Source organism: Melanerpes formicivorus, unplaced genomic scaffold, assembly GCF_026170545.1.
Source record: "Melanerpes formicivorus ecotype bairdi unplaced genomic scaffold, bMelFor1.0.p_v2 SCAF_38, whole genome shotgun sequence".
NCBI lineage: Eukaryota > Metazoa > Chordata > Aves > Piciformes > Picidae > Melanerpes > Melanerpes formicivorus.
In genome coordinates, this window is record NW_027142390.1 from 4,008,428 (window position 1) to 4,025,449 (window position 17,022).

Consider the following 17,022-nt stretch of genomic DNA (forward strand, 5'->3'; position numbering starts at 1 on the left):
GGGCGGGTTTTGCGGCAGCGGCGCGCTCGGGGGCACGGAGCGGCGGCGGCACAAACGGTAACAGCAACGGTGGCGGGGCGGGCGGCGGAGGACGAGTGTGGCCGCGGCTGCCGGAGGCGGAGCGGAGCTGGCTGGGTGAGCGGCGCTGCGCCGCGCCGGGGTCGCGCAGGCGGGGCGGCGGGCCGGAGCCAGGAGGCCGCTGCCTCCCTTTGTGTGGTCGCCGCGGGGAGGCAGCGCCTCCCGGCCGCGCAGGAGGTCCTCCGCGACGGGCCCCGCGCTGGGCCCGGGGGCGCCGAGCCCCTCCGCTTTTTCCTGTCACCTTCCCCGTCCCCGCTTCCCGCCGCGACCCTGGCCCTGGGCGCGGGCCGCCCTGTCGCGGCTACCTCGGTGTCGCTTTCCTTTACTGGCGTCCCGACGCCGCTGGCCCCGGTAACTCCCTTAGCTATCCCTGCGGTGTCTTCCCCTCTGTGCTTTACCGAGCACCACGTCCCGTCAGCGGGCCGAACTCGCCGTGGATACAGCGGCCGCGCGGCGAGCGGTTGACCGAGGGCCGCCGACGGCGGCGCGGCCGCTCCCGGGGCCTCCGACGCGGGGCCCGGGGGTTGGGAGCGTGTCTGGGTCGGTGCGGGCGCTGGCGCGGGTCGGGGGGAGAACATGGTCTTGTCCGGCCGTGAGGGCACTGGCTGGCCCGCTGCCCGTGAAGGTGGCTTGCTTTGTCTTCGCCTGTCAACAAAAGCACCTGAGCCGGGCGGGGGCCTGCGGGGCGGTTTGGGGAAATTACGTGGCTTGCCCCTTTGTTTTTTTGTCCCGGTGTTAATAAAACCATCGGTGTGCTGTGCCTCTAGCTTCTTCACCAACTTTGTCCTTTTATAGTGTGTGGTTGCTGCCGTCCCCCTTCTGTGTTGTAGCTGGTTTCAATGTGATTGGTAATCGGGGGAGATCCTGTCTGTGTTTCCCTCCCTTCTTCCGTGTGCTAAATTTACCATGAATTAGTGAGTATTTCTGTTGAAATGTGGGAGATCCTGATAACGCCAAAATGCTTTCCATGGCATCTATCAGCTTTTAGCTTCTTTTTTTTTTTCCCCCCTCCTTGGAGGCAGAAAATGAAACGTGTGCTAGAACCTCGTTTGCTGTTTTTAAGTGTGTTATCTGAAATGTATGTAAAAGCTCTTCATCGAAGCAGGTCGTGGCGGTCAGTCTAGTACAGCTTTCAGGAGAGGCAGTCTTCCACCTGTTGTGTATCTCTTGGTGTATATCTGTATTGGTAATGGCCAAAGCATTTCTTCTAGAGATGTCTGTCGTCACAGGACATTTTTTTATGGGTGGTGTGAGCAATTATTAAGATGATGCTCAGGCTTCTGTTGCACAGCAGACGACTTGTTTGTAGCAGTGGAGATTCTTGGTAGGATCGCTGAGAGACTGGTGAGCTAGGAGTTTAATTGCAGAAGGAAAGCTAGGAGACGAGCCCTAAAGTAAAGCAGTACCCTTCTGTGCACGGGGGAATGAGCTGTGGTCATGAGCATGGAGATCCAGAACGCAGATCACACTGAGGAGCGAGACATTCGCGATGAGTTTTGCGTGAACAGTTCTCTTGCTGAGTGTACGTGATGTTGTTCAGAGAGCTGTGTGTTTTGCACCTTCCTTGGTTATTAGAGAAGAAAAATATCTTGGAGGCTGTGTACAGAGTGGGCAGGTGTCGGGATGGTGCAGAAGTGCACCCGCGTAGGAGAGCCACGCTGCACGTGCCTCAGATAACGGGTATGGAGAAGCCTGTGTGTAGTTTGCAGGCAAGGTGGTGATTGAGAGGGTCCCCAAATCTTTGTTTCAGGATGAGGTTAGACTGAATGTACTGTTGAGCTCTTAGGTGAACCTAAATTAGCAATTCCAGTAGTCTCTCCTGCCTTTCACAATCAAGAACTTGTGTTTTGCAGCAGCCTCCGCATCAGCACGCGCCTGGTGTAAGCCATTTGATACTGTAGCTCTCAGATAAAAGTTGGAGGCAGTGCCAAAAGCAACAGGCTGATTGTCTGTTCCTGGGATGAATTGCCTGCTAATGGAGTACAGAGTTTCTTTGTATGTGCATGTTATGAAAATGTCCAGCATACTGAGCAGGAAAACAGCCTCTCTGGGTTTTGAAGGTAGTGGTTGTATGAGCTAAGCAGCAGCAGTCATTTGCCATAAAACAGTTCTGTGCATTTCACGTGGGATTCCTGACAAAGCATCAGACCTGGAGGCTGTTTAGAAATTTAAACAGCTATATCTTTAGTGAAGCTTTATGGCAAGCATGTTGCTTGCTTATGAGGATGACAGTCCACTCAAGACTGATGGAGGTGCATCGTTGCTAGAGAGCCTATTAAATCTTTCTCAACCTTATTATTTTTTTCTTCTTGTTATAAGCACTGTACTGCTTTGCATTCCATAAGTTTCACTGCTGTCTGGGTTTTATTCTCAGGCCACATAGCACTTATGCTTACTCTCTGCTCTGCTTGATGAATCATTCTCTAGCAAGTGGCTGTGAAATCTGTAATATGTATTCAGGAACATTAGAGAAATGTGTTTTTACTGTAAGAATGACACAAGTGTCTAGCGTTCCGTGCACAAAATTACTTTGCAGAGTTTCTGCAAGGCTAAAAAAAGTTACCTTCTGCTTCTTGCCTTTTTTTTTTTCCCCCTCTGTAATTATTCAATTTATTCATTGAATTTTTTCCTGAATTGTCAATCTACTCTCAATTTTCTTCTCTCCCTCTTTCACTTTTCTTGTCTTCCAGTTTTGACTGTACTAACACGATTGCTGGTTTGCTACTCTTAGAGTATTACCTTCTCCCAGTATCTGTACTTGACCATCAGGCACTATGAGGAGACTGGCTTTTCGAGGTGCTGGTTGTACTCTGGTAAATCTGGTAAATTATTGATTGTATGTGCACCATTTGCTCCATTCCTCTGCCTTGGGCTTTTGCTTTTCTTTACCCTAACTGTTAATTATTCTTGTCTCGTTCATCTAATCTGTGTGCTTGAAATTAATTCTGTCTCTAGCATAAATGCTCTAATGTGGTTATGCTGTGCTGCTGTCCCCTGTAAATCAATGGAGTGCTTACTGGAAGAAATTCCTTCATTTGTTTGGAAAATGAGTATGGGCTGGGATAGATGGATCTATTCTGGCTTCAGCCTTTGAGACAGCTACAAATAAAGATATTTTTCTGATGCTGTCTGGAAGTTGGGAAAGAGCCAAGAACTTGTTCTGTAAATCACCATAGTTGTTGGATGGTGGTTATTCATTTGTCGCTGTTTGTGTTGATAAATGGAACACTAGGGCCAAAAAAGGATGCGGCTTTTTCTGCTTCTTGGTGATTGAGCCATTCATCCTACACATGAAGTGGGAGTGGTAGGTCACAGGGTGGTCCAGACTTTGGTTTTGCTTTTATCCTAGACAAGGTATTCAGTGGCCGTTTGGAATTTCATTTGTGATTTTCCTGCATGTTTTCTGTCTTATTTTTTTGTTGTTGTTGTCATTGTTTGGGGTTTTTGTCTGTTTACTTGTGGGTTTTTTTTTTGGACATGGAATGACATACTTTTACATCAGAACTGAGTGCATGTCTGTGTACATCTTTTGCCGTTGAAACAGCCGTTCTTGCTTAGTTATCACGTAGAGGATGAAGGTTAATTTAGCAGCTCTTAGTAGGATATGTTCTTTATCTACATTTTGATGCTTCATGACTGTGAGCCCTATGCTCTCTGGCACTGTTGTCATAGGTGGCTGTGAAACTGTAGGACCATTTTCATTTCCCTTCACATGTGCTGATTTTTGACAAATTGGTGTGTAGAGACGTGGCTTAACTTGAACTGTAGTATGTAGCCAACCCAGTGCTTGAGTCATTCTGAACATTGCTAGTAGTATAGTCAGCTCTCATCAGAGAGTTAGGATGCTATGCCATGAGTTTAAGAACATTTCTCTTCATTATAGAAGAAGTTGGATTCCATGGGTTCCAAGAGGCGAAGAGCTACCTCACCTTCCAGCAGCCTCAGTGGAGGAGACTTTGATGACAGCCACCACTCTACGAATATTCCAGGCCCAAGCAGAAAGAGGAGGAGACTTTCCAATCTCCCCACTGTAGATCCTGTTAGTACTGTATTACTATGCACAACATATTTTCATGGGGATGCTGTATCCTTGCGTGGGAAAGGCTGGATTGTAAAATGGATGATCATATATAGCACATGCACACTGGCCTTGAATCTTTTGCTGCCTTGGCTAAGTTTTGTTTAGGCTCTCATTCAGCTTTGGCTTGTTCTTGTCTCTCTCCCGTTTCATCTTTTTCTTTCCCATTTTCCTTTTGCTGCCTTTTTTTTTTTTATCTCCCTGATGATTTTAGCAGATGGAAGGATGTTGGAGAGGGAGCTGAAATCATAATGTGCAGAAGTTGAGAGCTGTGTCTGAATAGCAAATACAGAGATAAGTGGGGGAGCTGCACAGGCAGTGATTGCTGAAGTGTATAATGTCTCTGTTATGCCTTTGAGTTAGCAGTCTGATTTTACTAATTGCAGGGCAGAAGAACCCCTGTCGCTGTTTTAGATGTCTGTAACTCAGGGAGAATTAATTTACTGATTTAATTTGCATTTTGGGGTATTTTTACTTAGAATTAGTATTGAAAGGAAGCTCTTTATGTTCAAAGAAAATAAATGAAAATTGTGCAGTACCTGGCATCCTTGTCAGGCATCCTGCTGGTGTATGAGATGCAGCAATTTCTTCACACCTCCCTTTAGAGCATGCTGTGGACTGACAGCTTGTCTTTCCACAGGCTTTGATTTGTTACCACCTTAACATTTCCTCCTTTTTTCATTACTTCTGTTGTTCTTGCATTTTAGATTGCTGTATGCCATGAACTTTACAACACCATCAGAGATTACAAAGATGAACAGGGCAGGCTCCTGTGTGAGCTTTTCATTAGGGCACCGAAACGAAGGTAAGACCATGGTTCTGGTTAAGCCATTAAGATGGAATAAAGTAAGCCCTGCTAATGGACCACTGTCCAGGTCTTTTAGCTGTAACAAGCATGCATTGGACCTTCCTTTGTTTTATATAGTCATACAAGCTTCAGTGCTGCAGGTTTGATTTTACTGTTTGGAACAGAATGATTGTTTTTGTCATTCCAACAGGAATCAGCCAGATTATTATGAAGTGGTTTCTCAGCCAATTGATTTGATGAAAATCCAACAGAAGCTAAAGATGGAAGAATATGATGATGTGAACCTGCTGACTGCTGATTTTCAGCTGCTCTTTAACAATGCAAAGGCTTACTACAAGGTGAGGAAAATACATATGAAGGCTCAAATTCATTGCAAAAGTGGTTGAGATATGCTCAAATGATTTCTTCACATGGCAAAAAAAACCCTTTTAACCTTTATTATTGGTTGAACAGCGGCACACATTGCAGCTATTTGTGCATATTTCCATAAGGTTGACCATATCTTTGCAAGATCCCCTACTGTAGCAGTTTTTCTGTGGAATACTATAAAATAATGTGGAAAGGCTCTCCCTTTAGTTTTCCAAAGAGACAGAAAGCAAATATAGAACTGGCAATGGAGAAAAACATTCATCAATCAAAGCCCTTCCTGTTTTGCAGTACAATTTTGTAATAGAGAAAGATTATATTGTTGTTGTTTTTTCTTAAAAGGGTTTGTACAAGCAGCAAGCATGCAGTAGGAGTGTTGAATCTCTTTCTTCCATTTGTCACTTGATAATATGAAAAAAAGACACAGGGATTATCGTGGTCAGTGATGACTGTGAATGTGTGTGACCATAGAATCACCCAAGTTGGAAGGGATCTCTAAAAGTCATCTAGTTCAATCCCCCTGCAGTGAGCAGGGACAACTAGGTCAGGTTGCCCAGGTACCCATCAAGGGTACAAGTTCTGTCCATATCTAATCCCCCAAACTGGGTGTATGTATAGTTTTGGTTGTTAATGGATGTTATTTAAGTTGCCATAAGGAAGTGGGAAAGAATTGGCTTAATCTTGTGTAATGGAAGGCTATGTTAAATGCATAAGCCAGTGACATTGTGTCTAGCAACTGAGATGATACAGCAAATCTAAAACTGCTAATATTGCCTTCCACATATCTTTGACTTTGGAGATGATCCAAGCAGCTGGTTTCTGAATATCCCAGCCAGTGTAACCAGGTGGCATTCAGAAAAGCAGTGTTTGTTTTGTTTATGTTTGTGTGTGTGTGGCTTTTGAAAAGGAATCAGATTTATGGATTAATGCATTGGCACATTCTGGCTGTGGTAGAAAAATGATGATAGAGATTTTCAGATTCATTGTGTGCTCCTGAGGCTTTGCAAGGCACTCGCCCATTGACGCTGGCGTGTTCATGGTTTCTGCGTGAGAGAGAAAAAAGGTGGCAGGAAAGGATGATTAGGTTCAACAGGATGTGTGCTGTCTTTGTCTATGGAATAGTGGATCCCAAATTATGCCTGCATCATAAAATTCTTACATGTGGCATGGAAATAGGTAATTGTTGTTCCAGGATGAGAGAGTGTTGGCATTGCTAGAGAAATACAGAATTGTGAGCTGGAGGTAGGGCACAGAAGCATAACCTCTTTTTCCAGCTTTTACTTCACCCACACAGTCCCAGTGATGCATATAAACCAGAGATGTCTGATTCATTGTCTAGGTTTTCATTGCAGCAGGTGTTTTATTGGCAGTACTAGATCAGAGTGGAAACTTTTGGGTTTTTAAGTGTTTCAGTTCAAGTCTTACACTTTTGAGTGTCTCGTATTGATGTGGAAGGAAGCAGACCAGTGGGACAAAATGCCCTTTAAATCTCTTCCTCAGAATTAACACCTGGTCTGATGTCTTGAGACTATTTAAGCCTAATAAGGTAAGCTAAGAATAGTTCCCATGTTGGTTTCTCATTTGTATTACAAGTTGGCTAAGGTTGAGGGACTGAAGTAAGAAGAGCATAATCAGTAGTGATAAGGTGACATAACTGCAGGAATACCTGAAATAGAGGTTAAGTGGCAGAGGAAAGGGGAAGAAAAATATCTGAGTGGAAAAGCAGTGTTTTTTCTGATGCTCCTAAGTAGTAATGTGAATAGGCACATGCTTATCTGCCACTATCAGCTCTGTGTTTACAAAACTTCATTTGTTGACTTAATGCTTCTAGCTCTTCTGAAAAAATATACCTAGATATGTACCCAAGTGGTAGCATACTGTCAGCTTCTTTGGCATTTCACAGTATCACAGTATAACTAAGGTTGGAAATGACCTCGAGGATCATGGAGTCCAATCTACAAACGCAGACCCCATGACTAGACGATGGCACCAAGTGCCACGTCCAATCTCCTCTTGAACACCTCCAGGGACAGTGACTCCACCACCTCCCTGGGCAGCCTATTCCAATGATGAACGACTTGCTTGGTGAAGAACTTTCTCCTCACCTCGAGTCTAAACCTCCCCTGGTGCAGCTTGAGACTGTGTCCTCTTGTTCTGGTGCTGGTTGCCTGGGAGAAGAGACCAACCCCCTCCTGGCTACAACCACGTTTCAGGTAGTTGTAGAGGGCAATGAGGTCTCCCCTGAGCCTTCTCTTCTCCAGGCTAAACAATCCCAGCTCCCTCAGCCTCTCCTCATAGGTGTTCAAGGCCTCTCCCCAGCCTTGTTGCCCTTCTCTGGACACATTCAAGTGTCTCAATGTCCTTCTTAAACTGAGGGGCCCAGAAAACTTAAACTGAGAGGCACGGTTAATGCTGAGTGTAAATCATTGCAGTGCTCTCTGAGTTACTGTCACGTTCATTAGCATTCTTCTGCTGTAGAAATGAATCTTCAAGGGCCACACAAGGGTAGAAGTGTTGGCTTAATGTTTCCATCATACTGCTATTTAGTCAGTAGTGTTATGCTTCAACAAGCCCTAATGGTTTCTCCAGTTTCATCTAATAGGCTTTCCCAAGCCTCAACCCAGGTAGTTTTACTGCTGAGTTTTGTGAAAGACTTAGATGCTTTGGAGTGGTAAAGGTTGTGTCTTCTAGTGCTTACTGTGATGCTTAACATCCCAGTTGAAGAATGACCAAAGCAGGGATTTCCTAGGTTTCCCAGTGTTTCTTCAGTGCATTTAGTTGTTTAGTGGGGTTGGATTGGTTGATGGGTTGGACGCGATGATCTTGAAGGTCTCTTCCAACCTGGTTTATTCTATGTATTCTAATACTTTTCAACTAATCACTTATAAATTTCCTTCAGATGAGATCTGAATGTGGAGTAAGATATCTGGTTTGGTTTTGCAGCCTGACTCTCCCGAATATAAAGCTGCCTGCAAACTGTGGGAGTTGTATTTGCGCACAAAAAATGAGTTTGTTCAAAAAGGTGATGCCGAGGAGGAAGATGAGGATGAAGAAGGACATGACAATCAAGGCACAAATTCTGAATTAGTAAGTGTGGGCATGGCAGCTGCAGTTGGAGGAAGCTATGGCTGTGTGTGTCGGCTGACTCTCAGAGGGAGATTGGCCTCCACATGTGGAAAAACCGTGAGGTTTTTTCATGGTTCAATTATATCCCAGAAGGTATTGCTTACCCCAGGTTGTTAACTGATAATTTCACAGCATTGCATGTGTGATTCACTTTTGCCTAGCTAAAAGAAAATCAAAGTTATGGGGCCTTCTGATACAGGTGAAACGTGGTTCTGGTTTAGTCGAAACTGATACGATGTGTGCTTGATATCGTGCCAAGGCTGAGGTTTGATACAAGCAAGCTTCATGGCTAATGACATCACTTTTTGCTGTGTGGCCTATTCAGTTAGTGCAGCTGTTCCTGGAGTGTTTTATAAGCCAGATATGATGATGAGAAGTTTGGGCTTGTCTGGTTTTGTGATCGTGGGATGCATGTTTTCATTCATGTTGACAAGCAAGTCTGTTCTAACAATGTGTAATTTATGTTGACAGTCTGCTTCGTAAACGTGAAATTGAAGTTCTCTCTGGTGCTTTAGCTAAAGGTAGATTTCAAAAGTCACATCTGTGATTTAGAGCTGACTTTTCCTTGTCTTTGAGAAGTGCAACCTGAAGCACTCCACTGAGGCTGCTATTAAAACTCCTTGTCATTTCACTTCTTCCACCAGTCATCTCCAGGTTACCTGAAGGAAATTCTCGAACAGCTTCTTGAAGCTATAGCTGTTGCCACAAACCCATCAGGACGCCTCATAAGTGAATTGTTTCAGAAGCTTCCTTCTAAAGTGGTGGGTATTTTAATAATGTTGATTGTGTTCTGAGTTGGAAACCTGGAGGTTTATATAACTGATTTTATAGACTCTGCTGGGCACGCCCAGAATGCAGTTCTTTATTACTGTCTCATCAGTGACAAACTCCAGCTCTTTTTAGAGCTTCCCTCTCTTCTTCACTCCTCTTTGCTCATTTCCAGCCTTTCACTGCAGATCAGGGCTTGCCCTGTTCTGCCAATTTAGCTAATTGGATTTTTTTGATTTTTGTTGTTGTTGTAGAGATTTTCATCTTCTGAAATATGTCTAATTTCACTGTTGTTTCAGGATATGATATTAACAAGTCATTGATGAATTCCAGTTCCTTGTATCTGTTATATGACCTGACTGACCCAAGTGGAAGCACAGTTCTGTTTCTGAAGCTTACACTGTTTCATGAGCTATTAGAACAATAACTTTGTGACTTTAGTAATATATACATTGCTTTTGTTTTCCAGCAATATCCAGATTATTATGCAATAATAAAGGAGCCCATAGATCTTAAAACTATTGCCCAAAGGATACAGGTATAGTATAAGCATATTAATGTGTCAGAGTACAGACTACCTTCTAACAGTTTTAGAATGCTTGCTGTTAAAGTTTGTGGCATTAGGAAAGGCTTGGTGTTTTTCCCTGCTATTTAAAAGTCTGAATGCTGTGCTGATTTAGTGTTCTGTTCTGGGCTGATGCTTGAGAAGTAGCTGTGTTCAAGAACAAACATCATCAACTGCAGCGTGCTGGCATTGACCCTGAATATCTTGGGTTCCTTGCTGTATAATGGTTTAAGTATTTCCTTGGCACGTACTGCTCATGTAAAACATTGAGGAGCTGAAGCTTGGTCATGCATTATCGTCACCTACTTTTGTTCTAAGTGCTATAAATAGATGTTTTCTCCTGATGCATTTTTCATCTTCCATCTCCAGTAATTTGAAATGCTGTTCTGTAATTCTAGTATTTTATGTAACAGTGAGCACCCAGACTAATTGAACTGGAGAATGAAAGTGAAACAACATTTTGCCAGAACTCCTCAAAATTAAAGTGATCTAATGTGTGAAGTATTTTTGCAGCCTTTTACGTAGCATTCATAAGCTTTGTGAGGACGTAGCTTTGTAAGGACCTAGCTTTGGGCTTTTGGATGACTTTTTCCAGGTTGCCCTTATACTGTCCTTATGTTCTTTCTGTCTATTTGTCCTTATGTCTTTCTGTTGTCTTTATGTTCTTGTGTTTCTATAAGTGTTCCCTTTATTCTGTATGAGTTCCCTTTGCTTTTTGCTATTGACTTAGTTCAATGCTATTTGAAGGTTGCCACTTTGAACCAGTTCTGTTCTTTGTTGTGTAGAATGGAACTTACAAAAGCATTCATGCAATGGCTAAGGATATTGATCTTCTGGCAAAGAATGCCAAAACCTACAATGAGCCTGGATCACAAGTCTTCAAGGTTAGTTTTCATTGTTCATGGTTTGATTTGAGTTCAGTTTGTCTTTGCTACCGTTTGTGCTGATTGATTCTTAAATGAGTCTCTAGCATAAGGCCCTAAGGACTTTGTTAGCCTTTTTTTGTTTGTTTTTTAAAGCTGTTAGTGAGTTTTGCTTTTTTTTTTTTTCTTCTACAGCTTTCAGTACAATTGAGGTGTTTGTATCTTATGTTTTTTTGTCTGGAGGTCTAAGGTGTTTTCCAGCACCACTGTGGGTGTCTTTCAGGACGGCTCTGTTCTATGCTTATTCCTCTTGCACAATTGTCTTTGGTTTGGTGGTTTGTTTTAATCTAAATGTAAAAACCTCCTCATTTTTGTGAGAGATTATTAGCTAGGTGGATGTACTTGACTATTAACATTCTTCACTTTCAGCATTAAACAAAAAAGATTCTTTTAATTGACAGGATGCAAATGCGATTAAAAAAATATTTAATATGAAAAAGGCTGAGATTGAACACAGTGAGTTAGCCAAGTCGAGCCTCCGAATCAGGTACTGCACAAAGAGTTCTTTTTACAATCTCATGTAAACAGCTCTCTCTACCTTCCCTTCGTTTTGCTGGGGAGAATATAGTGGGAAGTAACTGCTTGAACGCTTAGTTTACTGGTGAAACGTTTCTGGGATGTGCTGGGTGGTGAAAAGCTGCGTCGTTGGATCTGTGGTAACTTCAGCTACGGCAAACTGCCGCCACGTGCCTCCAGGTTAACAGCAGCAAAGGAACATGCAGGAGCAAGAGAGGCTTTGTTGTGCTTAGCTTTATGAAAAGTTCTGGGTATTCTTGAACCTTGTTAGAAGCTGAACCAAAAGAGCTTACAGTTATTTAGGTAGGGGCAGAAATATTAAGGAAGAAGACCTCAGGCGAAAGATACTCAGAAATTCACGTTATATAAATTCCTGCCTGAAAATCAATTTCTAGCACAGGGCACTTAAGAGCTAGGCTTACCAGGGAAGCATAGATTTGTTCTTGAACAGGCAGGTATAAAACAACACAAGCCCTATACGGAGAGACTGAGGGAGCTGGGGTTGCTTAGCCTGGAGAAGAGGAGACTCAGGGGTGACCTTATCACTCTCTACAACTACCTGAAGGGAGGTTGTAGACAGGCGGAGGTTGGTCTCTTCTCCCAGGCAGCCAGTACCAGAACAAGAGGACTCAGTCTCAGGCTGCACCAGGGGAGGTTTAGGTTGGATGTTAGGAAGAAGTTCTATACAGAGAGAGGGATTGCCCATTGGAATGGGCTGCCCAAGGAGGTGGTGGAGTTGCCGTCATTGGAGGTTTTCAGGAGGAGACTTGATGGGGTGCTTGGTGCCATGGGTTAGTTGTTTAGGTGGGTTGGATTGGTTGATGGGTTGGACGCAGTGATCTTGAAGGTCTCTTCCAACCTGGTTTGGTTTATTCTAAATAAAGGTTTATTCTCAATAAAACACTGTTGATAGCCCTGTTTATTGCCTGGAATGGTTTTATTTAGGAAATGGTATTTTCTTCCCCTACACATTCCTAGTGTACGGAGAAGTGATGCAGTTGTTTGTTATTGGAAGTGCAATTAAGATTTCTTCTTGTGTAAGCTTCTTAAGTAACACTCACTGGTAGGTTTAGGTATTATTTGTCAGTATAAGCCTTGTCATTTGTCTAGAAAGATAGAATGGAATTAACCAGGTTGGAAAAGACTTTTGAGATCATCAAGTCCAGCCTATCCCCCAACACCATCTAATCAACTAAACCATGGCACCAAGCACCTCATCCAGTCTCCTCTTAAACACCTCCAGTGATGGTGACTCCACCACCTCCCTGGGCAGCCCATTCCAGTGGCCAATCACTCTTTCCATGTCTTGCAAGTTGTCCAAGGATGACTATTTACAGGGTGGATTCTTTATGTATTTGAGATGTTTGCTGGTATTTGATGCTAGAAAATAAGGATTGCATAGAACAGCTGGAAATATTAGCACTCCCTTACTTTACTGAAAGGCAGCTTTAAGGGTTTTTTTGTTGAAAAATGTGTAGATGGTGTCAGTATGGAAAGCATTGCCCAAGATTATTGCATGTGAAAGAAATGAAGTTTTATTACTTGATGCTTTGAACCTTTCAGCATATATAGTGCTTTTCCTGATTCATTTCTTCAGCATTAGCATGCTTCCCATGTTTGGGTGAGTCATCAATGGGGCATATAAAAATCTGAAAGCACAAATACTGTTAGGGAGTAATTCCTAGCATGTATTTTAATAACTTTCCTTCTTAAAAATGTGTGTAGTGCCAGAGGACCTTGGTTCTGCAGACACTGAACATGTACATATGCAGTAACTACAATTCCATAGGCACAGAGGGTTTTCTATTGTAGTTTGATTCTGTTTTCCTCACTGTTGAACTCTCAATGAAACTCAGGATGTCACCTGTGTGTCATGTTTCATTTTGAGGCTTAACTTCCTCCTTCAAAATAAAGCTGTTTGGATAAGAAGGGATGACAGATAAATCACACCGATATTTGTTGGTTGAATTCCTCTCTTGCACTGCCAACCCATTTCCCTTTCTCAGCCACCTTGTCCCTGATGTTCTCTTATCTACTGTGTTCTCTATAGACCTGCAGATCTGGAAGCTTATAATGCCTCAAGCAGGCTCTAGTAATGTTGGGCTAAATGTGAAAGAACTGGGGGTGAGAGAAAAGTATGGTGAAAACCATATTTTTACCTGCTGTTCATAGAATCATAGAGTCAAACAGGTTGGAAGAGACCTCCAAGATCATCCAGTCCAACCTATCACCCAGCCCTATCCAATCAACTAGACCATGGCACTGAGTGCCTCATCCAGTCTTTTCTTGAAGATCTCCAGGGATGGTGACTCCACCACCTCCCTGGGCAGCACATTCCAATGGCCAATCACTCTCTCTGTGAAGAACTTCTTCCTATTATCCAACCTGAACCTCCCCTGGCACAACTTGAGACTGTGTCCCCTCATTCAGTTGCTGGTTGCCTGGGAGAACAGACCTACCCCCACCTGCCTACAACCTCCCTTCAGGTAGTTGTAGACAGCAATGAGGTCTCCCCTGAGCCTCCTCTTCTCCAGGCTAAGCAACCCCAGCTCCCTCAGCCTCTCCTCACTGGCCTTGTACTCCAGGCCCCTCACCGGTTCCATTGCCCTTCTCTGGACACGTTCCAGTACCTCAGCATCTCTCTTGAAATGAGGGGCCCAGAACTGGACACAGTGCTTAAGGTGTGGCCTGACCAGTACAGGGGAACAATAACCTCCCTTGTCCTGCTGGCTGCACTATTCCTGATACAGGCCAGGATGCCATTGTCCTTCTTGGCCACCTCAGCACACTCCAGCCACTCATGTTCAGCTTACTATCTACCAGCACCCCCAGGCCCCTTTCTGCCTGGCTGCCCTCCAGCCACTCTGTCCCCAGCCTATAGTGCTGCTTGGGGTTGTTGTGGCCAAAGTGTAGAACCCTGCACTTAGCTTTATTAAATCTCATCCCATTGGCCTCTGCCCACCCATTCTAACTTGTCAAGGTCACTCTGCAGGGCTCCTAACTTGGTGTCATCTGCAAACTTACTGATGATGGACTCAATCCCCTCATCCAGATCATCAATAAAGATACTGAACAGGATGGGACCCAGCACTGATCCCTGGGGGACACTAGTGACTGGCTGCCAGCTGGATGTGGCACCATTCACCACCACACTCTGGGCCTGGCCCTCCAGCCAGTCCTTGGCCTATTTCAGAGTGAATCTGTCCAAGCCACATGCTGCCAGCTTCTCCAGCAGTTTGCTGTGGGGGACAGTGTCAAAGGCTTTGCTGAAGTCCAGGTAGACTACATCCACAGCCTGCACCACATTCACTAGGCAGGTAACCTGATTGTAAAAAGAGATCAGGTTGGTCAGGCAGGACCTGCCCCTCCTTAATCTGCTGGCTGGGCCTGATCCCTTGGCCATCCTGTAGGTGCTGTGTGCACACAAGACAACCTGTTCCATAACCTTGCCTGGCACTGAGGTCAGGCTGACAGTCTGTAAATATTGCAGTTCCTCCTTCTGGCTCTTCTTGTAGATGGGCATCATGTTGGCCAGCTTCCAGTCATTAGGGACCTCTCCAGTGAGCCAGGACTGTTGATAAATGATGGAGAGTGGCTTGGCCAGCTCATCTGCCAGCTCTCTCAGCACCCTAGGATGGATCCCATCAGGCCCCATGGATTTGTGAGGATTCAAGTGTCTCAGCAGGTCCCTTACTGCTTCCTCCTGGATGACAGGGGGACTATATTGGTCCCTGGCTCCATCTGCCAGTTCAGGAGGCCACTTGTCCTGAAGACAACCTGTCCCACTATTGAAGATTGAGACAAAGAAGGTATTGAGTACCTCTGCCTTTGCCTCCTCTTTTGTAACTATATTCCACTCTGGAGCCAATAAAGAGTGGAGGTTGTCCTTGCCTCTTCCTTTTGCCGTTAATGTATTTATAGAAACATTTTTTCTTCTCCTTTACAGCAGTGGCTAGTCTAAGTTCTAAATGGGCTTTTGCCTGTCTAATTTTTTTCCTGCATGACTTAGCAATGTCCTTAAACTCTTCCTGGTCTATCTCCCCTTTTTTCCAAAGGTGATATGCCCTGGTTTTTCCCCTTAATTCCTTTAGAATCTCCTTGCCCATCCAGTCCGGCTGTCTCCTTCACTGGCTCACCTCCTGGCACATTGGGACAGCCTGTTCCTCTGCCTTCAAGAGTTCTTTCTTGGCCTAGGTCCAGCCTTCCTGAACCCCTTTGTTTTGAAGGGCTGTTTCCCAAGGAACTTTCCGAGTTAGTTCCTTTAATAAGCTGAGGTCTGCCCCTCGGCAGTCCAGTGTGCAGGTTTTATTGGTGCCCCTCCTGGTTTCACTGTATGTTGGAAACTCTATTATTTCATGGTCACTGGACCCCAGACAGCCTCTGACCACCCCATCTCCCACCAGCCCCTTCTCTATTTGTAAACAGCAGGGCAAGCAGGGCTGCACCCCTGGGGGCTCATGTAACAGCTGGGATAAGAAGCTATCCTCCACACACGCTAGGAACCTTCTAGACTGCCTCCGCTCTGCTGTGTTAAATTCCCAGCAGATGTCTGGCAGGTTAAAGTCACCCACAAGAACAAGGGCAAGTGATCTTCAGGCAGCCTCCAGCTGCTTAAAGAATAAGGAATCAACCTCTTCTTCCTGGTTGGGTAGTCTATAACAGACTCTAACCATGAGCCTTGTTGGCCTTCCTCCTAATTCTTACCCATAGGGACTCAACCTGATCATCCTTAATCTCTGCTTCCATGACATCTAGAGCCTCCCTAATATACAGAGCTGCTCCTCCATCCCCTCTGTCTCACCTGTCTCTCCTGAAGAGTCTGTAGCCATTGTTCTACATTTCACTGATTGCTTTTTTTACCAAACCATTATTCTTTTTTTGTTGTTACCATTTCTGCTGAGTCTGCATCACAGAGTCATCATTTTTAATTTGACTTCCCAACTGCTTCATTGTCTCAAAGGGCAGTCTCCTTTACCTACTGCTGCTTTTGGTAAAATGCCCCCCAGAAGTTCAATTAAAGTTAATTGTCTCTATTTTCCTCCTGAATTTACATCTGTTTTTGTTTGTGACTGATGGATCAGGCTCAAATGTGTCATAACACTACTAACCTGAGTTCTGCAGACGTGTGTTGCCTCTGTGTCAAACCCCATGCTTTTCTTCTTGCAGATTTCATTGTCTCCTTTGTCATGCTGAATTGCTCTTTGTTGGTGCATTTAACTGTCCTCCCTTAAATGGCAAAATAATGTGGCTTGACAATATGCACTGCCAAGCAACTTGACAGTGATTCTGCTAGGTGTTGATAAAACTTGATTGGATCTGCGTCATTAGCTTTATCTGGATGCTCAGGAACATTTTGTTGGCTGCTTTCACTGCTATTGGAGCCTGAGCTGTGTGTATAGCTATTGATCCTCAATCTAAATGTTACCTTCCTCTGACTTTATAAACAAAATGGATATTAATGCTGGAGCACTAAATGTATTGTGGTATTACTTTTAGCTTTAAAATGTTTTATATCTGTCTCTGAACTCTTTGATCTCTCAAAGTTAACTCTGTAAGAAGCTTTACCCTGGCCGCATCTTTTCTTGGGTCTAAGGTGGGCCTCTTTTTTTCCCCTTTCCTTGGCTTGTTTCTTCTGCCTTAAGGACTCCATCAAATTTGACTGCTTCCAAGCTGACAGGTCCCTCCTCACAGGGTAAAGGCAGTGTTGGTGATGAGAGAAATTCTTCTAACAAATATTACCGGTAAGTAAACCGTGGACTTGGAGGAAAAGCTGAGACATTGCCCTGTGGAAATA

At 44.3% G+C, this 17,022-nt stretch overlaps 1 protein-coding gene across 14 annotated transcripts in view; it reads left to right on the forward strand.

Moving 5' to 3' along the window:
* Positions 1 to 6: 6 nt before the first annotated feature.
* Positions 7 to 17,022, forward strand: part of PBRM1 (polybromo 1) — a 71,027-nt gene continuing 54,011 nt past the window's right edge. For 3 of the 14 annotated variants that reach the window (XM_068157882.1, XM_068157883.1, XM_068157888.1), the window contains exons 1-10: positions 8 to 135; positions 2,769 to 2,900; positions 3,965 to 4,117; positions 4,864 to 4,961; positions 5,155 to 5,302; positions 8,274 to 8,417; positions 9,101 to 9,217; positions 9,694 to 9,762; positions 10,575 to 10,673; positions 11,114 to 11,199. In XM_068157882.1, coding sequence (XP_068013983.1) covers positions 2,853 to 2,900; positions 3,965 to 4,117; positions 4,864 to 4,961; positions 5,155 to 5,302; positions 8,274 to 8,417; positions 9,101 to 9,217; positions 9,694 to 9,762; positions 10,575 to 10,673; positions 11,114 to 11,199 — 962 coding nt within the window. In that variant the 5' untranslated portion in view covers positions 8 to 135; positions 2,769 to 2,852. Of the gene's footprint in view, positions 136 to 2,768; positions 2,901 to 3,961; positions 4,118 to 4,863; positions 4,962 to 5,154; positions 5,303 to 8,273; positions 8,418 to 9,100; positions 9,218 to 9,693; positions 9,763 to 10,574; positions 10,674 to 11,113; positions 11,200 to 16,870; positions 16,970 to 17,022 lie in introns of all 14 variants that reach the window. The other 11 variants (XM_068157879.1, XM_068157885.1, XM_068157877.1 and 8 more) reach the window with 8 other exon arrangements.